This window comes from Scaptodrosophila lebanonensis, unplaced genomic scaffold (genome assembly GCF_003285725.1).
Source record: "Scaptodrosophila lebanonensis strain 11010-0011.00,11010-0021.00 unplaced genomic scaffold, SlebRS2 tig00000080-arrow-pilon, whole genome shotgun sequence".
Classification (NCBI taxonomy): Eukaryota; Metazoa; Arthropoda; class Insecta; order Diptera; family Drosophilidae; genus Scaptodrosophila; species Scaptodrosophila lebanonensis.
The window spans coordinates 5,316,147-5,332,672 of record NW_022060561.1 but is presented as its reverse complement, the minus strand read 5'-3'; the positions used below and the strand labels follow the sequence as shown (position 1 = coordinate 5,332,672).

Here is a 16,526-nt window from a genome sequence, read left to right as displayed (position 1 = left end):
AAGTTTCATACACATATAATGGCATATGGCATTTGGAACGGCCTGTGATTATTGGATTGCTTATTTTGCTTACACGTGGCTTTTAATATCGAAGTACAAATAATGCCGAAGTCCATGTGGGACTTTGGAAACGTATCTTCCGCATAGATAAAATACTACCGTCATAAAGTCGCAATTAAATATTTACTTGTTTTGTGATCGTAATATAAATAATGCCCTTTTTCAAACAAAAAACACTTGCACAAAGTTGCTTGTACATATATACTAATAATGTATATAACTTCTAGCCTTAGAAATGTTGACAGCTTTACAGTTTTCTATTTGAGAAAAGATTGTTCAAAAATGTAGATAAGATTCTATAGGCCATAAATATGTATGTACATACTTACCTTATTTATGTTATAATAGGCAATGAATTGTAATACAGGGCGTTTGTAGTTCGTTATAGGCGTTCCTGTAAAAGTATCCGCCAGGTATTGTTTATTGATTTTATTTACAAACAATAAAAAAAACAATTACAATTTCTTCGCTATCTGATCTTTTAAATGGAGATACGGTTACACTGCTTAATGGTAAACTTTCTTTTAAAAAACAAATTAATTTTGTAGAAAACGAGAAATACACTATACTAAATGATATCAGAGACCTTTCTTTATCAATACTATCACAAAAACTTATCTGAACGCACACTTGTTAATGTTTAATAAAGTTATGTGGCTTTTTCGAAGCCTGATAATGATCAGGATTCTAACGAGCCAACAACGCGTCCTCCAACTGATCGCCAATATTAACCAACACTAGGAACCAACTTGTCTATGCGGAACTGACGTTCGTGGTCACCGGCCTAAGCTAACTTCTTCCAGCAAAATTGCTATAAATTCCCTTAATTCAGTTATAAGCATTTGTTCTGTACACAAAAAATCAGTATGAATCACGTACTATACATACGAATATGTAGTATACATTTATCATACCAAACAATCGATTCTGTCAAATTAGTAACAATTGTTTTTTAAAAGTTCCTTTTCCAGTTAAGGTGATTATGAAATGTTTTGCTTACCTTTCACATATATAATAGCTTCATTATAGACAACAACAATAGTCGCATGTTTAACCTTCAGCGTTGCAGTGGCGAGCAAATAACAAAAGTCAAAATCTAGATATAATTTCATTTTGAAACTTGTTGTGCAATGTTTAATTGCAACGACGGAAGTAAATCACGTGCTGAGCTTACTAGCAATTCTTGTTGAGAGTGCAAGGCAAATGGAGAGCGAGACACAGAATGAGAGGAGAGAGGGAGAAAGAATGGCGGCACAGTTAGTTAATTGGAAAATAAGCCGCATCGCAAATGACGTTAAGAGACATGCAAATAGCGCAGGCCAAAATCTTCACATGCGCATATATTTTAAATATTGCGCATACGCGGCGTATGCATAACTCAGTGGTAGCTGTGAGAAAGTACAAGTAGTCGGTGTTGCACAATAACAATTACAACAACCAAAAATGAAAGAACAGCAACAAGCGAATAAATGTTCGTGTGTGCGTGAGTGTCGCATAAAACAATGAAAACGCCAAACAACCCCTGAAACAACGACAACGAGCAGACAAATTCAAATTAACGACAAAATTGCTTAACTCGTTAAACGGCCTAATGTAATATACGAACACACATACATACACACACATATATATATACGTATACGTAATGTCCACTCGAGCGCACGATGCGTTGATGAAAATGTTCAGCTGAGCTGTCAGTGTTGCCCTCCCAAATCCAATTGAGAGAAATGGGAAGAGGAAGAGTGCGAGAGGGAAAGAGCAGCTTAAAAGCTCGGACATAGTTGCCAATTACTTGTCGCCATGTATGTATGTATATATATATGCGCGTCTAGCAATTGCATGGCACGATCATATTTTGTTCTCAAAAAAAAAAAAAAAAAACAAAGCACGGGACTCAAAAGTTCAACAACAAATTCTGCCCTGTGTAGGCAATTGACAATTCGGTTTATAACCACAGTGGTTTAGAAATAGGAACGAAAAACTAGTGCTTTAATCCAGACCGCAATTGCCAGTCCCACATAGACTCAATTTGGTCTTTAGTAATATGTTAGTTCTTTTGAAATTTGTAACATTTCTCTAAGTGTATTCTAATAAGTAATCTTTTTGCTTAGAAACTTGGGGAACATTGAATTCAACACTTAGAAGTTCGCTCCAGTAAGTAGCTTAGTAAACTAAAAAGTTTTTACAAAAATACCTCTTTTTTAAAAGAACACATCATTTATGGCAGTTAAGGTATTAATTGGTCCGATCGGTTCCTTGATTTTAATGAAACGCATCGAAATGGGTCGAAAATTTAAGTTTTATAATAGTTCTAATATCTTTGCAAGATTTTAATTTAAAACGGCTGTTTAAATACATTATTTTATTAATATAAGCAAAAATATGTTAGCGAAACTGTATGTATAATGAAATAATTTGTAATCCGATTACTGTTACTGAAACTATTCAATACCTATCACATTTAATAAAAATGTATGGATTTAGAAAACTTTTGTAACCTTTGGATATAAAATAAAATGGATATAAAAAATAACATTTCCAAAGTTTTCTAATAGATTGAATTGAATGAATTGTATTATGACATCGTTGTGTACCACAGTGCTTGCAATTACCCTGCCCAAGCTATTGAACCCAACTATTGTCAACAGTTTTAATGCCCCAGACTGGTTCCAACTGTTGTGGGTCAAACAGTAGTTTACTCCAATCGCCATGGGCGTCATCCACTCGTAAAGCTACTGTTTCCTTTTGTTTCAGCTGCACTGAGCAACATGATTAGAAAGATCATTTCGAATATATTTATGTATTTAAATATTTAAAAAGTAAGATTGTAAACATTGAAATAGAATATTTCCCAAACTCAATAGCTGGAGATTTAGAGAACATATTAGAATTCGTCAAAAGCAGATATAAGATTACACGCAATACCTTTTACGTTTCTTCAAAGATTAAAAAAAATTCTACTGTCCTTGGTGTCTCAAAAGCCAACGAGAGTTTGATCGATTGGTATTTTAAAATATATTATTTAAAAAACTAATCTAAGTAACAATTCCTACAGAAATACAAACAATATTTCGACATTTTTCTCACATCTTTATCAATCAAATTTTTTTTAAAAAACTGCATTGATTAAGTATGTCAACAGTAGGCCCGGAAAAATTAGTCTTTGTCAAAAACACCATTTAAAAAGAGCTTTTTCCAATATAGGCAGAAGTAGTACAAAGGTATTCAATTCTTTTGACTGGAAAGAAGGAAATATTATAGTTAAAGCATTGATTTTGCGAAATCGGGAATATATGAAATCCATTTCGATTTTGCATACATGTAATTCAATTCCGCTGAATATTGCCTGCACGCTTATTCGACCTTGATTTTGGGTTTTTAAAAAATGAATCCATTTGGCAATCTTGTGGGTTAGTGTTGTCAGTTAATTTAAAGACGTCCGCCTTCACTTTCCTCCTCTCCATTGGGTCATCTTGCTCTCTCACTATCTCTCCCGCTCTCTTCCTCACTCTCATGCTCAAAATAAAAGGTGCGTGATATGCGGCCGCTATTTGTTCTTCCCGCTGTTGTTATTGTTGTTATTATTTCTCGCTTAACATTTTTTTTTTTGCTTCTGCTGCTATGCTGTTGTTGTAGTTGGCGCGACGAGCTCCCAAGTCAACGGCGTCGCTGAACACAGTCGACACGACCAGTCTTGGTTCAGCGGACTAACAAAACAGACGCTTTTAGTTTCCAGTGCTCTTTGTCGTTATCTCGTCGCTCTGAAAGCAAAAACTCAGTCGCGAGTGCAAGTGCAAGACAAGTTGAACCAAAAATAAATTGCAATCTTAATTATCCTGTAGTGAAAGGAAGATGAGCCACCACTGGGGTTACACCGAACAAAATGGTGAGTGGCCTCCGCACATTTCGATTTAATGCATGTTTTTTATTTCCTTTTTTGTTTACTTCGCTCTTTCGCCGACTTTGCAGTCAGACCTTCGCATGTCTAATCAGAGACGGTTGGTCTGGGCTTGTCTGGTGGCTGGCCTCCGGTCCAGCTTGAATCACGTGCACGCTGCGCCTGCGTGTACTCGCATCTGTGTTTCAATTTTTGGGAAAGTTGTTGAAAGCTGTAACACACGCAGTTTTTCGAAGTTGTTGTTGGTGGTTTTTTGGAGTTTTGTACACAGAGGAAAAAAGAGATCAATTTTTGAGCTTGTTGTCAAATTTCAATTTAAATTTTGCACAGCGCTAAACTTATCTTTTAATATTTTCTCAAAAGCAGTTTAATAAATATATCCAGATATTACAGTACAAATTTTCTAGCTCATTGCCAAATGTTCATAGCTTTTTAAACTATGAATTCTTATATTTTTTAATATTAATTACTCCCATTGGAAATTTTCCATTCCAATTCAACTGTTCAAAGTTCTACTACAAATTCTGATTCATCATCAGTAAGATCAATAAAAAGGCAATAATTAAAGTTAGAAAATATCACACTACTATTTTTTTTCCTAGTGTATTATCATATTTGTAACTGTAGACATGTATGCGAAAAACATCAGTTATCTGAATAACTTACCAAAAACACGGAATAATTTTAATAGATAACTTTGTTTTTGTAGAAGGGTTGATAAATCAAAGCGTCATTTGTAGCAAAAGATTTTACAGACTTTGTTTAATGAATTGTAAAATGATAAGATATAGAAGAAATTCTTGGTCATAGGCGTCACATTTTCAGGTTTGTTACTCATATGGCTATATGGGCGAACGACCTCTCAAAAAATAAGCTTATAAAACACAGGGGAAATTATAGGAAACAGCAGCAGACACAATACATACATAAACAATTGCTGACTAATTAACGCATTTGGATTACGTAGAAGTTAACGATCATTTTAATTTCACAAGAACATTAAGTGCAGACACTTAACAAATAACTAAATATAATAATGACAATGGAAAAATTTTGTCAAAATTTTCAAAATGGCAGTATAACATTTTTTGGATTATATAATCGTATCGCTATAATTATATTAAAACTGAAGGTGTTTAAGGAACAAGCGATTCATTTTCCTCATCGAATTAGAGACTTTAACCCTTTGATCAAAATTTTTAAAACGATATTTTCCAGTAGAAATGTAAACTTTGTATGTTAATATTCAACAAAGAGTTCGTTCAGAAATTCACTAACTGTAGTTTATTTAATATGTAGTTGTAGTTTTTATGAAAAACCATACATTATAGATAAGCCAGCATTTACAATTATGCAATCGAAAACTTTATCACAATAAAATGAAAAAATATTGTTGCCTCTTAAATTTCTATATATTTTTATTTTACTGTTTTATTTGTGCTTAGGTTACTAAGCATGTACGATTTATGTACATAACAATATAATCATCTTGAACATTTTACATTCAGCTGGTTTACACCCACAGGCATTTATCGATCTTATGTAATATTTAACTTTTGTCGTGAAATTACCTTTCTGAACCCATTTACCGTTGAACTTACAATTTTTAAGGACAAGCTCTACCAAGTTAGTTGTCAAATTTTGTTTTACAGGTTTTGGAACACAATTTCGTTATTTCTTTTGATGCCTTCATTTAGTTGGGTTGGTGATTTACATATCAAGTAAAGGGTAAAAATAAAATGTCCACAACGAGTCTGTCTTGGACGATTTTCCTGATCAGAAAAAATCCCGATCTTGACTTTAGGCTTTTAAGATTCTCTTCGTTGTTCGTGTAGCGCAATCTTGGGCAATGCCTTTTAATCTTAATATTATAACTTTATTAGTTCAAACACAAGCAACCGCAATAAATTCCAATATGTGAAGCAACATGCATGGTAGTTGATTGGGGATATTGGAAAATGCCAAGATACCTATCTATGTATGATTATTTAATTGCAATTGATTTATGTATGTATGAGTATTATGTGTGGATATGAAACTCGAGTTCGACTTAAACCAGTCAAGTGCATTGCCAATAATACCCGACGCTCATTAATGACGCCACACGCTTTAATTATAAAGTTACATGTGCCATTTGCACAACAACAACCACACCTTTAATCAGAGTAATAGACACGTTCGGCGTACTCATGAATATGCGAGAGAGGCAGATAGAGAGAGAGTGCGCAATAATCGAAGTTTACTCGTATTTATGGTTTATGGTCGATATCGGTGCGGTGTGCGGGGGGCGCCAACGGCTACGATTGCGAATTGAGCGGCAAGGGGTCGCACGAGTCGCGTCTCGTGATCGACAGACACCGTCGGCAGACTGCAAAATAGAAATGTGCGACGGCGTCGCGTCATTCAAGCGTGGAAACAAGTTCTCGTTTCATACGAATTTGTTTCGTTTAGTTTTGACTCTTTTGCGTATTTACTTGTATTCTACCATTTTTAATTTATTGTCGTTTGAAGGCAGTTCGTTTACTTGCTGTCTGGTCAAGTGCGCAGCGACTCGTCTCTTAAGGACACACACATACCAGAAAGCAAAACCGGTTCGCAGCCAATTCGGTGGTTCTGGTTCTTGGCTCATTGTTTTGTACAGTTGTGGAATATTCCTTTCTGTCTATAAAATCTACCAGTTTGTTTGTCAATCAGAGAAATTGTCAGACTCGCCTTAAATCACATTATGCATGATACCATCATACACATAAATAATATAGGCGAGTCGTCAATAAAGTCATATATGGATCTCATAAAAACCGATCTACATACATATGACTGTGAATTTCTATTTTGCTTCTTCATATTTTGGCAATTCATTTTCATTGGTTTAAATGCCGTTAATTGCTTTGATTGATTCGCTAGAGCGCTGAAAACTTTACCAATCAACTTCCCAAAGTCCACGAAAATTTCAAGTACTATCCAAAGCCAAAACGGTTGTCTGTCCGTAAAGCCCACTTAAGTGCATCCATAAACCCACAAGTGCTTACAGATTAAACACTTCTCGGCTTTATGGCTATGGCGCCCGATCTCTTATCAAATCTGACGCACAGTTCGGCGATCCGATTACATTTCACCTCAGAGCGTCCAATCAAAAGCTGTACAAAGCTCATCATTTTATTATTACTGGCGCACTTATATATTTTAGATTATTCAGATTGCATTTTTATTTCAATAACAGATTCTATCAAACGCTACTTAAAGCGTGATTATCTACATGGCTATAATAATTTTCCACCAGCTGCGATAAGTATTTTGGGCAGAACGAATTAAATAGATCAAAGCAAATATGCGATAGCAATAAAGCAAGATTCTAGATTAAGTTTAATTACAAAATGGTGCTATATACAATTTGTACAGGTAGATGAAAGAAAAAGTATCATCTAGTTGAGTCGTGCCAATACATTCATAGTTAAGATTTATTTTAAAGGGATAAAAAAGGTTATACGTTAGTTGATAACGGCCAACTATTTTATTAAAACAACTAGACATTATATTCTTAATTCAATGCAATGCAAAATTTTAAAAATAAGTTCTTACCCTTATTGTGATAGTATCTTCTGGGTACGTTGTACACTACTTCAAGCATTTCCAAACACTTCACGATCATTTTTCTTAGAACCTTTTCGTTTATCCATGACGCGCGTGTCAGAACAGGTTCAATTCGATTTCTTGTTCTTATTCTCTTGATTAAATCATTTTATTTTAATATAAATCTGCTTTTATTCAACCTCTTGCAAATGATAAGGAATTTATAAATATAAAACAACAATTTTGGCAAAAACATTCAAAAATATTTTATTCAATGAAATCAAATTGTATACATTTTGTAAACATAAGATGAAATGATTAGGTCTGTTAGGTGATTAGGAATGGAAAGCTTTATGTCTATTTTTTTCAGTATAGCCTTGAAACATGCGAGTATGCATGAAAACTGATCGTGAGCCTGGCAACATTACTTATATTAATGGGAATTCTCGTATATAGTGCAATCAGAATCCGTAATCGGAAACCAGACTAAGCGATGTGGGAGCGTGTTTATTTAGATGCCGCCCAATCGATTTGTAGATTAATGAACTTCACAGATATGCTAGCGATATTAATTCTTAATTTCCCATATGGCATATGTTTAAGCTAGAAAAAAGCTTTTTAAGAAAGTTTAATATGAAATGAAAGCTTTTACCACTAAGAATTTAGATAGTCTTAAGTTTGTCTCTCTGTGCCTTCACTTATAATTGTGCCTTAAAACTTCCGACAATAACTAAGATCCATTAATTTCAAATGTTACCCAATTTAATAACTAAGATTTCTAATTAATACTCTTCATGTATAATATTTTTCATGCAATTTCTATATATACATAAATGTACATATATTTAGCGAACATGAGATAACATTTCTTATTTAAGCCATTAACAAATCGAATAGCGAAGAGGAACACGCTTGTTTAAAGAATGTTAGAAGAATTGTGGAGCTCAGGTGATTTTCTTTAGTTTCATAATAATGCCTTTATAAACGTTATTGCAATTAACGGCCAAATAAATACTTTATGTAAGACCTTTTCCCTTGAACTGCTTATCTGATATATAATTTTGAAATCAACTATTGTTGATTCTTAGCACGCAATAACGTTCACAATTGTAGAGATGATTGGTTAGGGTCACAGATCAGTCTGAGATGATTGATTGAATAGGAATATCTAAAACCAACTAACTTATCATAAACGTAATTCCTGAAGAAAATGTTAGTTGCGAAAGCATTACTTTTTGTAACACTTATTAAAATAAAATACATTTTCAGTACGAAAAGCCTCTTTGATTTGGAATATAATTCTAAAATGAAATAAACTTTTGATAAACTTTTCAAAACTGCATGGCTCTCAGCAAAATCGACAGCTAACTTGTGTTCAGTGATTTCTGCTGCCTCAAAGTTTGATGCCATATACTTGTACTATAAGTATCTTTATATATAATATGATCTTTTTAGCACGCAAAGGCTGAAAGCAGCTGAGGGCTGATCAAAGACGGCACTGGAAGTGTCAGAAACAGATGATTATTTTTGGCAGAACGGGAAAAATATAAGTAACGCTACTTCTCTACTAGTATATCCAATTTATAGAGCGTGCGAATAAAATTGTGTTGGAATTTATTTTGGATATTTTTAATGAAAACACGCTGGTGTAATAAAAACAAAAAATGCGAAAAGAAACTATAAAATTTATGAGCTTAAAAAAGCATTTCATTCCATATTTATTTGTTGTTCTCATCTAAGATGTTGCCTATTGAGCTATTTATATAGAAACGCTGAAAGGCATACGATGAACAGTTTTGTTCAGTTTTGTAAGTACGTGACCGTGCTGGAAATGAGAGCTTTAGACAAGTTATACAATTCAATTTTAGAAAATAGTATTGCATTTTATTGACGAGCGCAAATTTTCACATGCAAACAAATAATTACGGAAAATAATTGCATGGGTGGGGGTTTAGTTTGAGGTTCAGAAAATGTCAGGTAAATATTATATTGGCGTGTATTGAACTTTGAACGAACCGAAGACCTGACCGCTGTCCATTCGATAAATGGCCGAAGGCCATGACAAAGCTTAGGGCACTTCTGGGGCTTCCTTTCATTTGTTTTGGTCTACTGGACTTGTCTCCCACTTGAGGGAGGTGATTATGGTGCTGGTTTTGGTATTGGCGGTATTTTATTATGTAAGAATGCAGCTCGTAAAACGGGTAGCTATTTATAGGCTCTGCCTAATTGTGCTCATAAAGTGTTAGTAAAAGGCCAGAGAATTTATAAATAAAACGGTAAAAGTAATTCCCCCCATTCTAAGTGGTGTTGAGACCAATCAAGTGTATCCGTACCGCCTGACTTCCACCTCCACTATTCCAATTAGCATGCGAAGCTCCTTCGCTTTGCACTTTGCTCGATCATTTCATCAGATGACACACGCAAACACTCACAACTTCATGACGTGGCAACAACTCAACATATATATATGTATATACTCTTATCCAGCAATTGTATCTGTAAGATACTTTGTCATGCAAGCCGCGCTTAGAACGTCAGCGTCAACGCCAATTTCGTAAGCCCGTAAGAGTTTTGTTTTGTTCGTAACGCGCATTTTTTATAGCCTCTCAAAAATTAAAATCGCTTTTTACGTTTTCCCCTCACATCCGAGTTAATTGCGAAATGGAAAAAAACCGCAACTATGAATTTGACTAAAAAAATTTTGAGAGACATTCTCTTTATCTGAACTGAACTGCTGTATAAATAAGTATAGTATTTGAGTCAAAAAGTTCTACTACTGTAACAGTATTCGGATTTCCGGATAAAACCCTGGACGGCTATGAAAACTTGTTTTCTATATTTATCAGTCATGTTTGTTGTATCTCGCTGTCTGTCTGCCTGCCTTTATGACTTCTAACTGTTTATTTTAATACATAAACAATGACTGCTATATACAAAGAAAAAAGTTAGGTATGAGTATATACGGAAATTTAAATGCAATCAATTAAGCGCGCTTTTGGATTTTTATCGCACAAATTAATTACAGCAATTATTTTATGCCTTTTGCTCTCAATTGTAGAGCAACGTTATTCAATTTTTCTAAACGAATTTGTGTGTGATAAAATAAAGTAAATTTCAATTGACTAAGTCGTAAATAAATGGATCAAACTTTATACGTAATTAAATAGCAATATTTTTAGTGCCTATGGGAATATACACACGCTTTACAAAATTGTCTATGCTTATAATTTGGTTTATTAAAGTCTTGTTCGTTAAATTACATTTTTCAAACTTTTAATTTTGAAGCATAAGGGTATAGAGAAAGTAAAAAAATGGGGAAATTTAAAATAGCAATTAACTAGTATGTTTCAGTTACCTGAAGGTGACGGAATTGGAATTGCTGATAGATGATTTTGTATCCTAAGCAGGACCTTCCATCTATTTCAAATCAAAATAATTAATCACTATAATGCATCTTTCTTCTCGAGATTTTGATCTCTTTAAATTATACATTCATTATTTTAATACACTTTTTAATATTTTTAAACGTCGATTAAAATAGTTGCTAAATCGTTTTTTATAAATACAGATAAACGTTACAATTATTACATATTATGGATTAATATAATGTAAAGACTTCTGATTCTATTATAATGAAATTATTGTATAATTTATAAATATTTGAAATTCTGTCAATAGAAAATGATAACTTATATATTCAATTTGAAACAGTAATTTGTCTCATTAAATAATTGACGCAATTAAACGTAAAATACACATCGAGAATCGATGAAAGCAAGACCAGCAATCTAAGTTTTATTTGAATCAATATTCCCTGGACTTATCAATATCCATTTTTTTTTCCATCTTATTCTGTTTTAATAGCCTAAAAATCGGATTTTCAAATTTTTATTTTCCTACATTTATGAAAACTAATTTTGACTATTAACCTTTAGTCTTTTAGCATACATACTTGTATATACATACATCGTTTTTATTCAGCAAACCCATAATTTTTAAATTTATTTTTTATGAATCGACTACATTTGTTAATTGTCTAGCTGTTTTAGGATTCTATTCATTGCTTATCTGCCATATTGGGAATAAACGTTGCAAGCTGCATTTCTACGTATAAAGATTACTGATTACTGATTTGAGTAGATGTGAAAAGAAATTAATTAATATGCTCGCTGCAAATAAAAACTTCGCCATTTTAATTGTGGTTTTACGCCGAAATGATGCGCATTTGGCATGCCCGGCTCCCAAGTTTTTTATCAGAGTTTCTTTGCTCAAGTGTTGCATTTCCTTATTTGCTTACATACTTACAAATGTACATATGCACATATATTGTTATTATTTACTTTTATTGTGATGTTGACTCTCAAAAAAGCTGCATAAAGCGACAAGTCTCAGACCTTTAAAAACACATACAAAAGAAATTAGCGAAAAGAAAATAAACTGATGTCGTTGGCATTGTTCGTTTCAAGTTAAAGTGCATATAAATTAGCTGTTAAATTATCATTTAAATACTGGTGAGCGGAAATTCGGACTGGCAAGGGGCGATCGTAAAAAGGATCGTGCGCTGCCGCGACATTTTCTTTGGCATGCCAAATACGGCGCAATAAATGAGTACGTGATAAAAATGCGGCATGTGTACACACTGATGTTGAATGTGTTGGTCTTGCTTTGCGTTCTACTCTTTTTTCATTCGTTGCTTCATTTCTTTGTCGGCTGCGCAGCCAGTGTGTCATTATCACATGTCCAAATTACTTGCACACGCCGCTGAAAATGGTCTAGTTGAAAGAGTTGAGGGGTGGGGTGTGAGATGTGGGGCCGTAAAAGGGACTTTGGCAAATTGAAGCCTTACGCTCTGAGCTTAACTAGTGTTAATTTAAAGTTTTTTGTGTTGGCCAATTTGTTTTTGCATTTTATATCAGCCGCGTAACAGTGGCAGCTTAAGATACGGTCTGAAAAATCGTTCGACTTATGATAAATGCATTTTCTTTATCAACATTTGACTAGAAATTTAAAAATCAATCGTTATAATTAAAGACACGTAGTTATCGTTGGCCAAAATGATTTATCATGTGTCATTTGATTTGTGTCTTTAGATAAGGCTCTTTGGGCCTGGCTGACGTCATCTACTAGGGTTAGGTGCATAACTTAACTTCAAATTGTTTCTTTTTTTTTAATTTTTTGTTTCACCCCCTACCCCTTGCGGTTGTTTCCGCAGCTATTTATCTGACAGTCTGCAATCTTGAATCTGCGGCATATCACATGACTCCCACTCTGAGTGATTTTACTTGCACGTGACGCATGTTGTTTTGTCAATATTTGCTGATCATGTACTTATTTGTACTGCTGCTGCTACCGGCGGTAATTAAACCCCCAAAAGGCAACAAACAGAAGCACATCTAAGCAGATACGGCTGTCTAAACACAAATAGAATACATTTATAATAAATAACTGCTCTGTGAATGTTTTAATATATATTTGTTTCATGTTTCATTTGCTCTGAATATTATTCATAATGTCAATTGAGCTGCTGGCTTGCCTCAAGGTCTTTTAATTGAAATTGTTCTTAAATAACAGCACGCTAACATTATGTTTAATGCAATGGAAAAGGCTGCTGTAGCTAACATCAGTGATGTGCTGTACATCTGTTATATTTCTGTAAGGAAATTAAGCTAAAATATTGAACAAATGAAAATGAAAAATTCAACATGTTAACCATATTTAAATTTTGAATTTGGATAAAATGAAGAAAATGTTGAGTGTTGGCAATTTGGAACTGCATTTTCTCAACTTGGTTAGCCCAAGGAAATCACTTTTCTGCACCTCCTTGGAATCTTTTTGTTGGACAGAGGTTCCTCAACAGAATCAAGACATTTTTTTTACCGATATGAATAGCGATTATCTTAAGAAACGAATTCTTTACAGCTCAAATACACCAAAGAATTACGTTAGTCTTTCATCTACGAGTATTAACTGTACATAGACGTAGAAGCTTAATCAGTTCAGATTCTCACACAACACTCAATTTTCTTTCAAGTACCCGTGCACCACTGGCGTACTTGAACCCAACACGAAAGCGAACTTATCTACATCTAAAAAAAGTGTTAGCACCCCAAATAAGTCGGTGACACATTGTCTAAGGCGCCTTACCTTGCCTTACCTACTTAGGTATTTGTTATGGCTATTGTGGTTGTGAGTGCTTTTTACATATGTTTAATGACAAATTGCTTTTTAATAACGGCCCCAAAATGATAATAATTATCGCTCACTGTTAGCCCCACAGAAGGCACGTTTTTTTCATTAATGAAATGATAGATTGATTGGTTTTATTGGCTGCCTTCAGTCTTCTATAAGAAAAGGCGACAAGGCGCCTGATTTCGTATTCACAATAAGCAGGAGCACTCGTTAAAGTATGTAATTTGCTTAATCATGTGTACGAAGGGTAAACAGAAAATTGTGTACCGCCTCATTACTTGCATGTCCAATATGCCAGGACCCTAATTATCCTAAGTTTAGTACACAAAGATCAATAATTGTGAACTACAAGCTTCAATCGATATTAAGGAGGTAGCAATTTGCCTAATAAGTGCAAAGCTCATGCTGCTTATCTTAAAAATTTCGAAATAAATCCATTTTAACTGTATATGTGACTTGTTTCTAAAGGGGATTGGCTTAGGTCTGAAACTAAAATACTTAAAGGCTTAAGATAATTTTGGAATATATAAATATTTTTAAAATATTATGGCACTGATGAGCAGTTTTTTGACAAGATGTTTAGAAAATCAGACGCAGATAGAGAAACAGAACATTTTTAATTTCCCTCTCCACTGAAAGAAGTCTTTTTCAATACTCCAATGAAACCTAAAAAGCTTGAAAAACAACTTCCTAAATGGATTTTGGCATTTGAAATTTGATTTTAAGAAAATACTTATAGTATATACTAAATCTTTTTTTAACATTTTGAATTTGTTTTCTTGCCTTACAGGACCCGCTCACTGGGCCAAGGATTTCCCGCAAGCCTCGGGTCATCGTCAATCGCCCGTAAACATAACCACCTCCAGCGCCAAGAAGGGCAGTGAACTAAATGTATCGCCACTCAAGTGGAAGTACGTACCCGAGAACACCAAGAGTTTGGTAAATCCAGGTAAGATTCCATAAAAAACGCATACATCAAAAAGATACTGAACTAAGTTTGCTTTCTTTGTAGGCTACTGCTGGCGCGTGGATGTCAACGGCGCTGGTTCCGAGCTCACTGGTGGCCCATTGGGCGATCAGATTTACAAACTGGAGCAGTTCCATTGCCACTGGGGTTGCACTGATTCGAAGGGATCCGAGCACACTGTGGACGGCGTTTCCTATGCTGGTGAACTGCATTTAGTTCACTGGAACACCACCAAGTATGCGACTTTCAACGAAGCGGCTGCCGCCCCAGACGGTCTGGCTGTGCTTGGCGTGTTCCTGAAGGTCGGCAATCATCACCCGGAGCTGGAGAAGGTCAGCAGCCTGCTGCCCTTCGTCCTCCACAAGGGCGATCGGGTGACCCTGCCCAATGGCTGTGATCCCGGCAAGCTGTTGCCCCCCAGAGTGCACACCTACTGGACATACGAGGGCTCCTTGACTACCCCCCCATGCTCTGAGTCCGTCATCTGGATCGTTTTCAAAACGCCCGTTGAGGTCTCCGACGATCAGATCAACGCCATGCGCAACTTGAATTGCTACGACGTGAAGGAGGAGTGTCCCTGCAATGAATTCAACGGCAAGGTCATCAACAATTTCCGCCCCACTTTGCCCCTCGGCAAGCGTGAGTTGCGCGAGATTGGCGGCCATTAGACCCTGATATCTGGACAGTTGGAAATGGATTCGAGTCGCTTTAGTAGCTCCTTTGCTTAGCTGGAACTATGCCATGGATCAGTTGTGGGTCCGTTCGTTGTTGTCTCGTTTTAGTTTTTATCACTTTTAGCATATACGTACCTCTACATATATCTGATCTGATCTATATCTGTATCTGTATCTGTATTCACAAAATGTATCTGTGCCTTCGAAGTGCAATTACACATACTTATCATGTAGCTTTTAACACTTTTGCTAAATGACAATTAATTTAATACACATATGGTATTACCAAATATAACTAAATTAAATATAGATGTTGCTTATAAAAAATGGAGTGTGGACTTTCTTTAATACTATACCCATACAAAAAAATATTTCATGGGTTCTGAGAAAATGAACACTAGGCATTGGCGAATCGCCAATTTGGATCTCCTTGGAATTAACTGGTTGTGTGTTAAGCGAAGAAATCATATCGATTCGTTAAATATTCAACAAGATCATGATGGGGCCGTAGAGCTCCAGATAAACCCACACACTATTCGGTACAATGACCGATGGCCAGCTGGCCCCATCGCCCAACTGAAAAGAAGGCAGCCAGCGTATCCTGTATTGTAAAACATTGTTAAGTATAGCAATAAGTTAACTGTCGTAGTATGGCCTAAGTTTCAGGTCCATTTGCAACACTAATAAAAATATCCAAAACGAATTTCGTTGAATGTTTGAAATACTAAGTATATTTGTTCTTCTGACAACACTTATTCCCAAAGACCTAGTGCTGTGGAACTAGCTCTACTCTGTTTTAGAAAGCCCACTTGATATAAAATTAATACCTCAAATTGAAAGGTTAAGGTCTAAACACCAGATGTTTGTAACAGGCAGGAGCATGATCAACATGCCGGATGGATCGATAAAGATAAGTTCGTCCGTATGAACACAGATTAGTTTGGTGTCCTTACACCAAACTTGGTATGCAAGTTTGTCTTATCCATGTGCAGAGCAAGTTTATTATAAACCACATACTTCATATAGCCTTATTTTTTAGATAGTACTGTATCTGAGTTTTCTATCAGTTTCAAAGTTGCCATACGAATGATTGTTACAACTACCACTCTATATGATTCCTAAGACGGGGCTTAATACAGAGTGGTGAAGAATTTGTACCGCTCACTTC

At 35.1% G+C, this 16,526-nt stretch overlaps 1 protein-coding gene across 1 annotated transcript; it reads left to right on the top strand.

Moving 5' to 3' along the window:
• Positions 1 to 3,758: 3,758 nt before the first annotated feature.
• On the top strand, positions 3,759 to 15,685 carry LOC115625745 (carbonic anhydrase 2). Its single transcript, XM_030520900.1, has 3 exons — positions 3,759 to 3,946; positions 14,508 to 14,666; positions 14,730 to 15,685. The coding sequence occupies exons 1-3, from the start codon at positions 3,913 to 3,915 to the stop codon at positions 15,350 to 15,352; spliced, it is 816 nt and encodes a 271-aa protein (XP_030376760.1). The 5' UTR covers positions 3,759 to 3,912; the 3' UTR covers positions 15,353 to 15,685.
• The last annotated feature ends 841 nt before the right edge of the window (positions 15,686 to 16,526 follow it).

Excerpts from the sequence above, each read along its gene's own strand:
- LOC115625745 (XM_030520900.1), top strand. The coding sequence starts at position 3,913 with ATGAGCCACCACTGGGGTTACACCGAACAAAATG. Across the intron at positions 3,947-14,507 it reads GGGTTACACCGAACAAAATG|GACCCGCTCACTGGGCCAAG; the intron begins GTGAGTGGCCTC and ends CTTGCCTTACAG. Across the intron at positions 14,667-14,729 it reads CAAGAGTTTGGTAAATCCAG|GCTACTGCTGGCGCGTGGAT; the intron begins GTAAGATTCCAT and ends CTTTCTTTGTAG.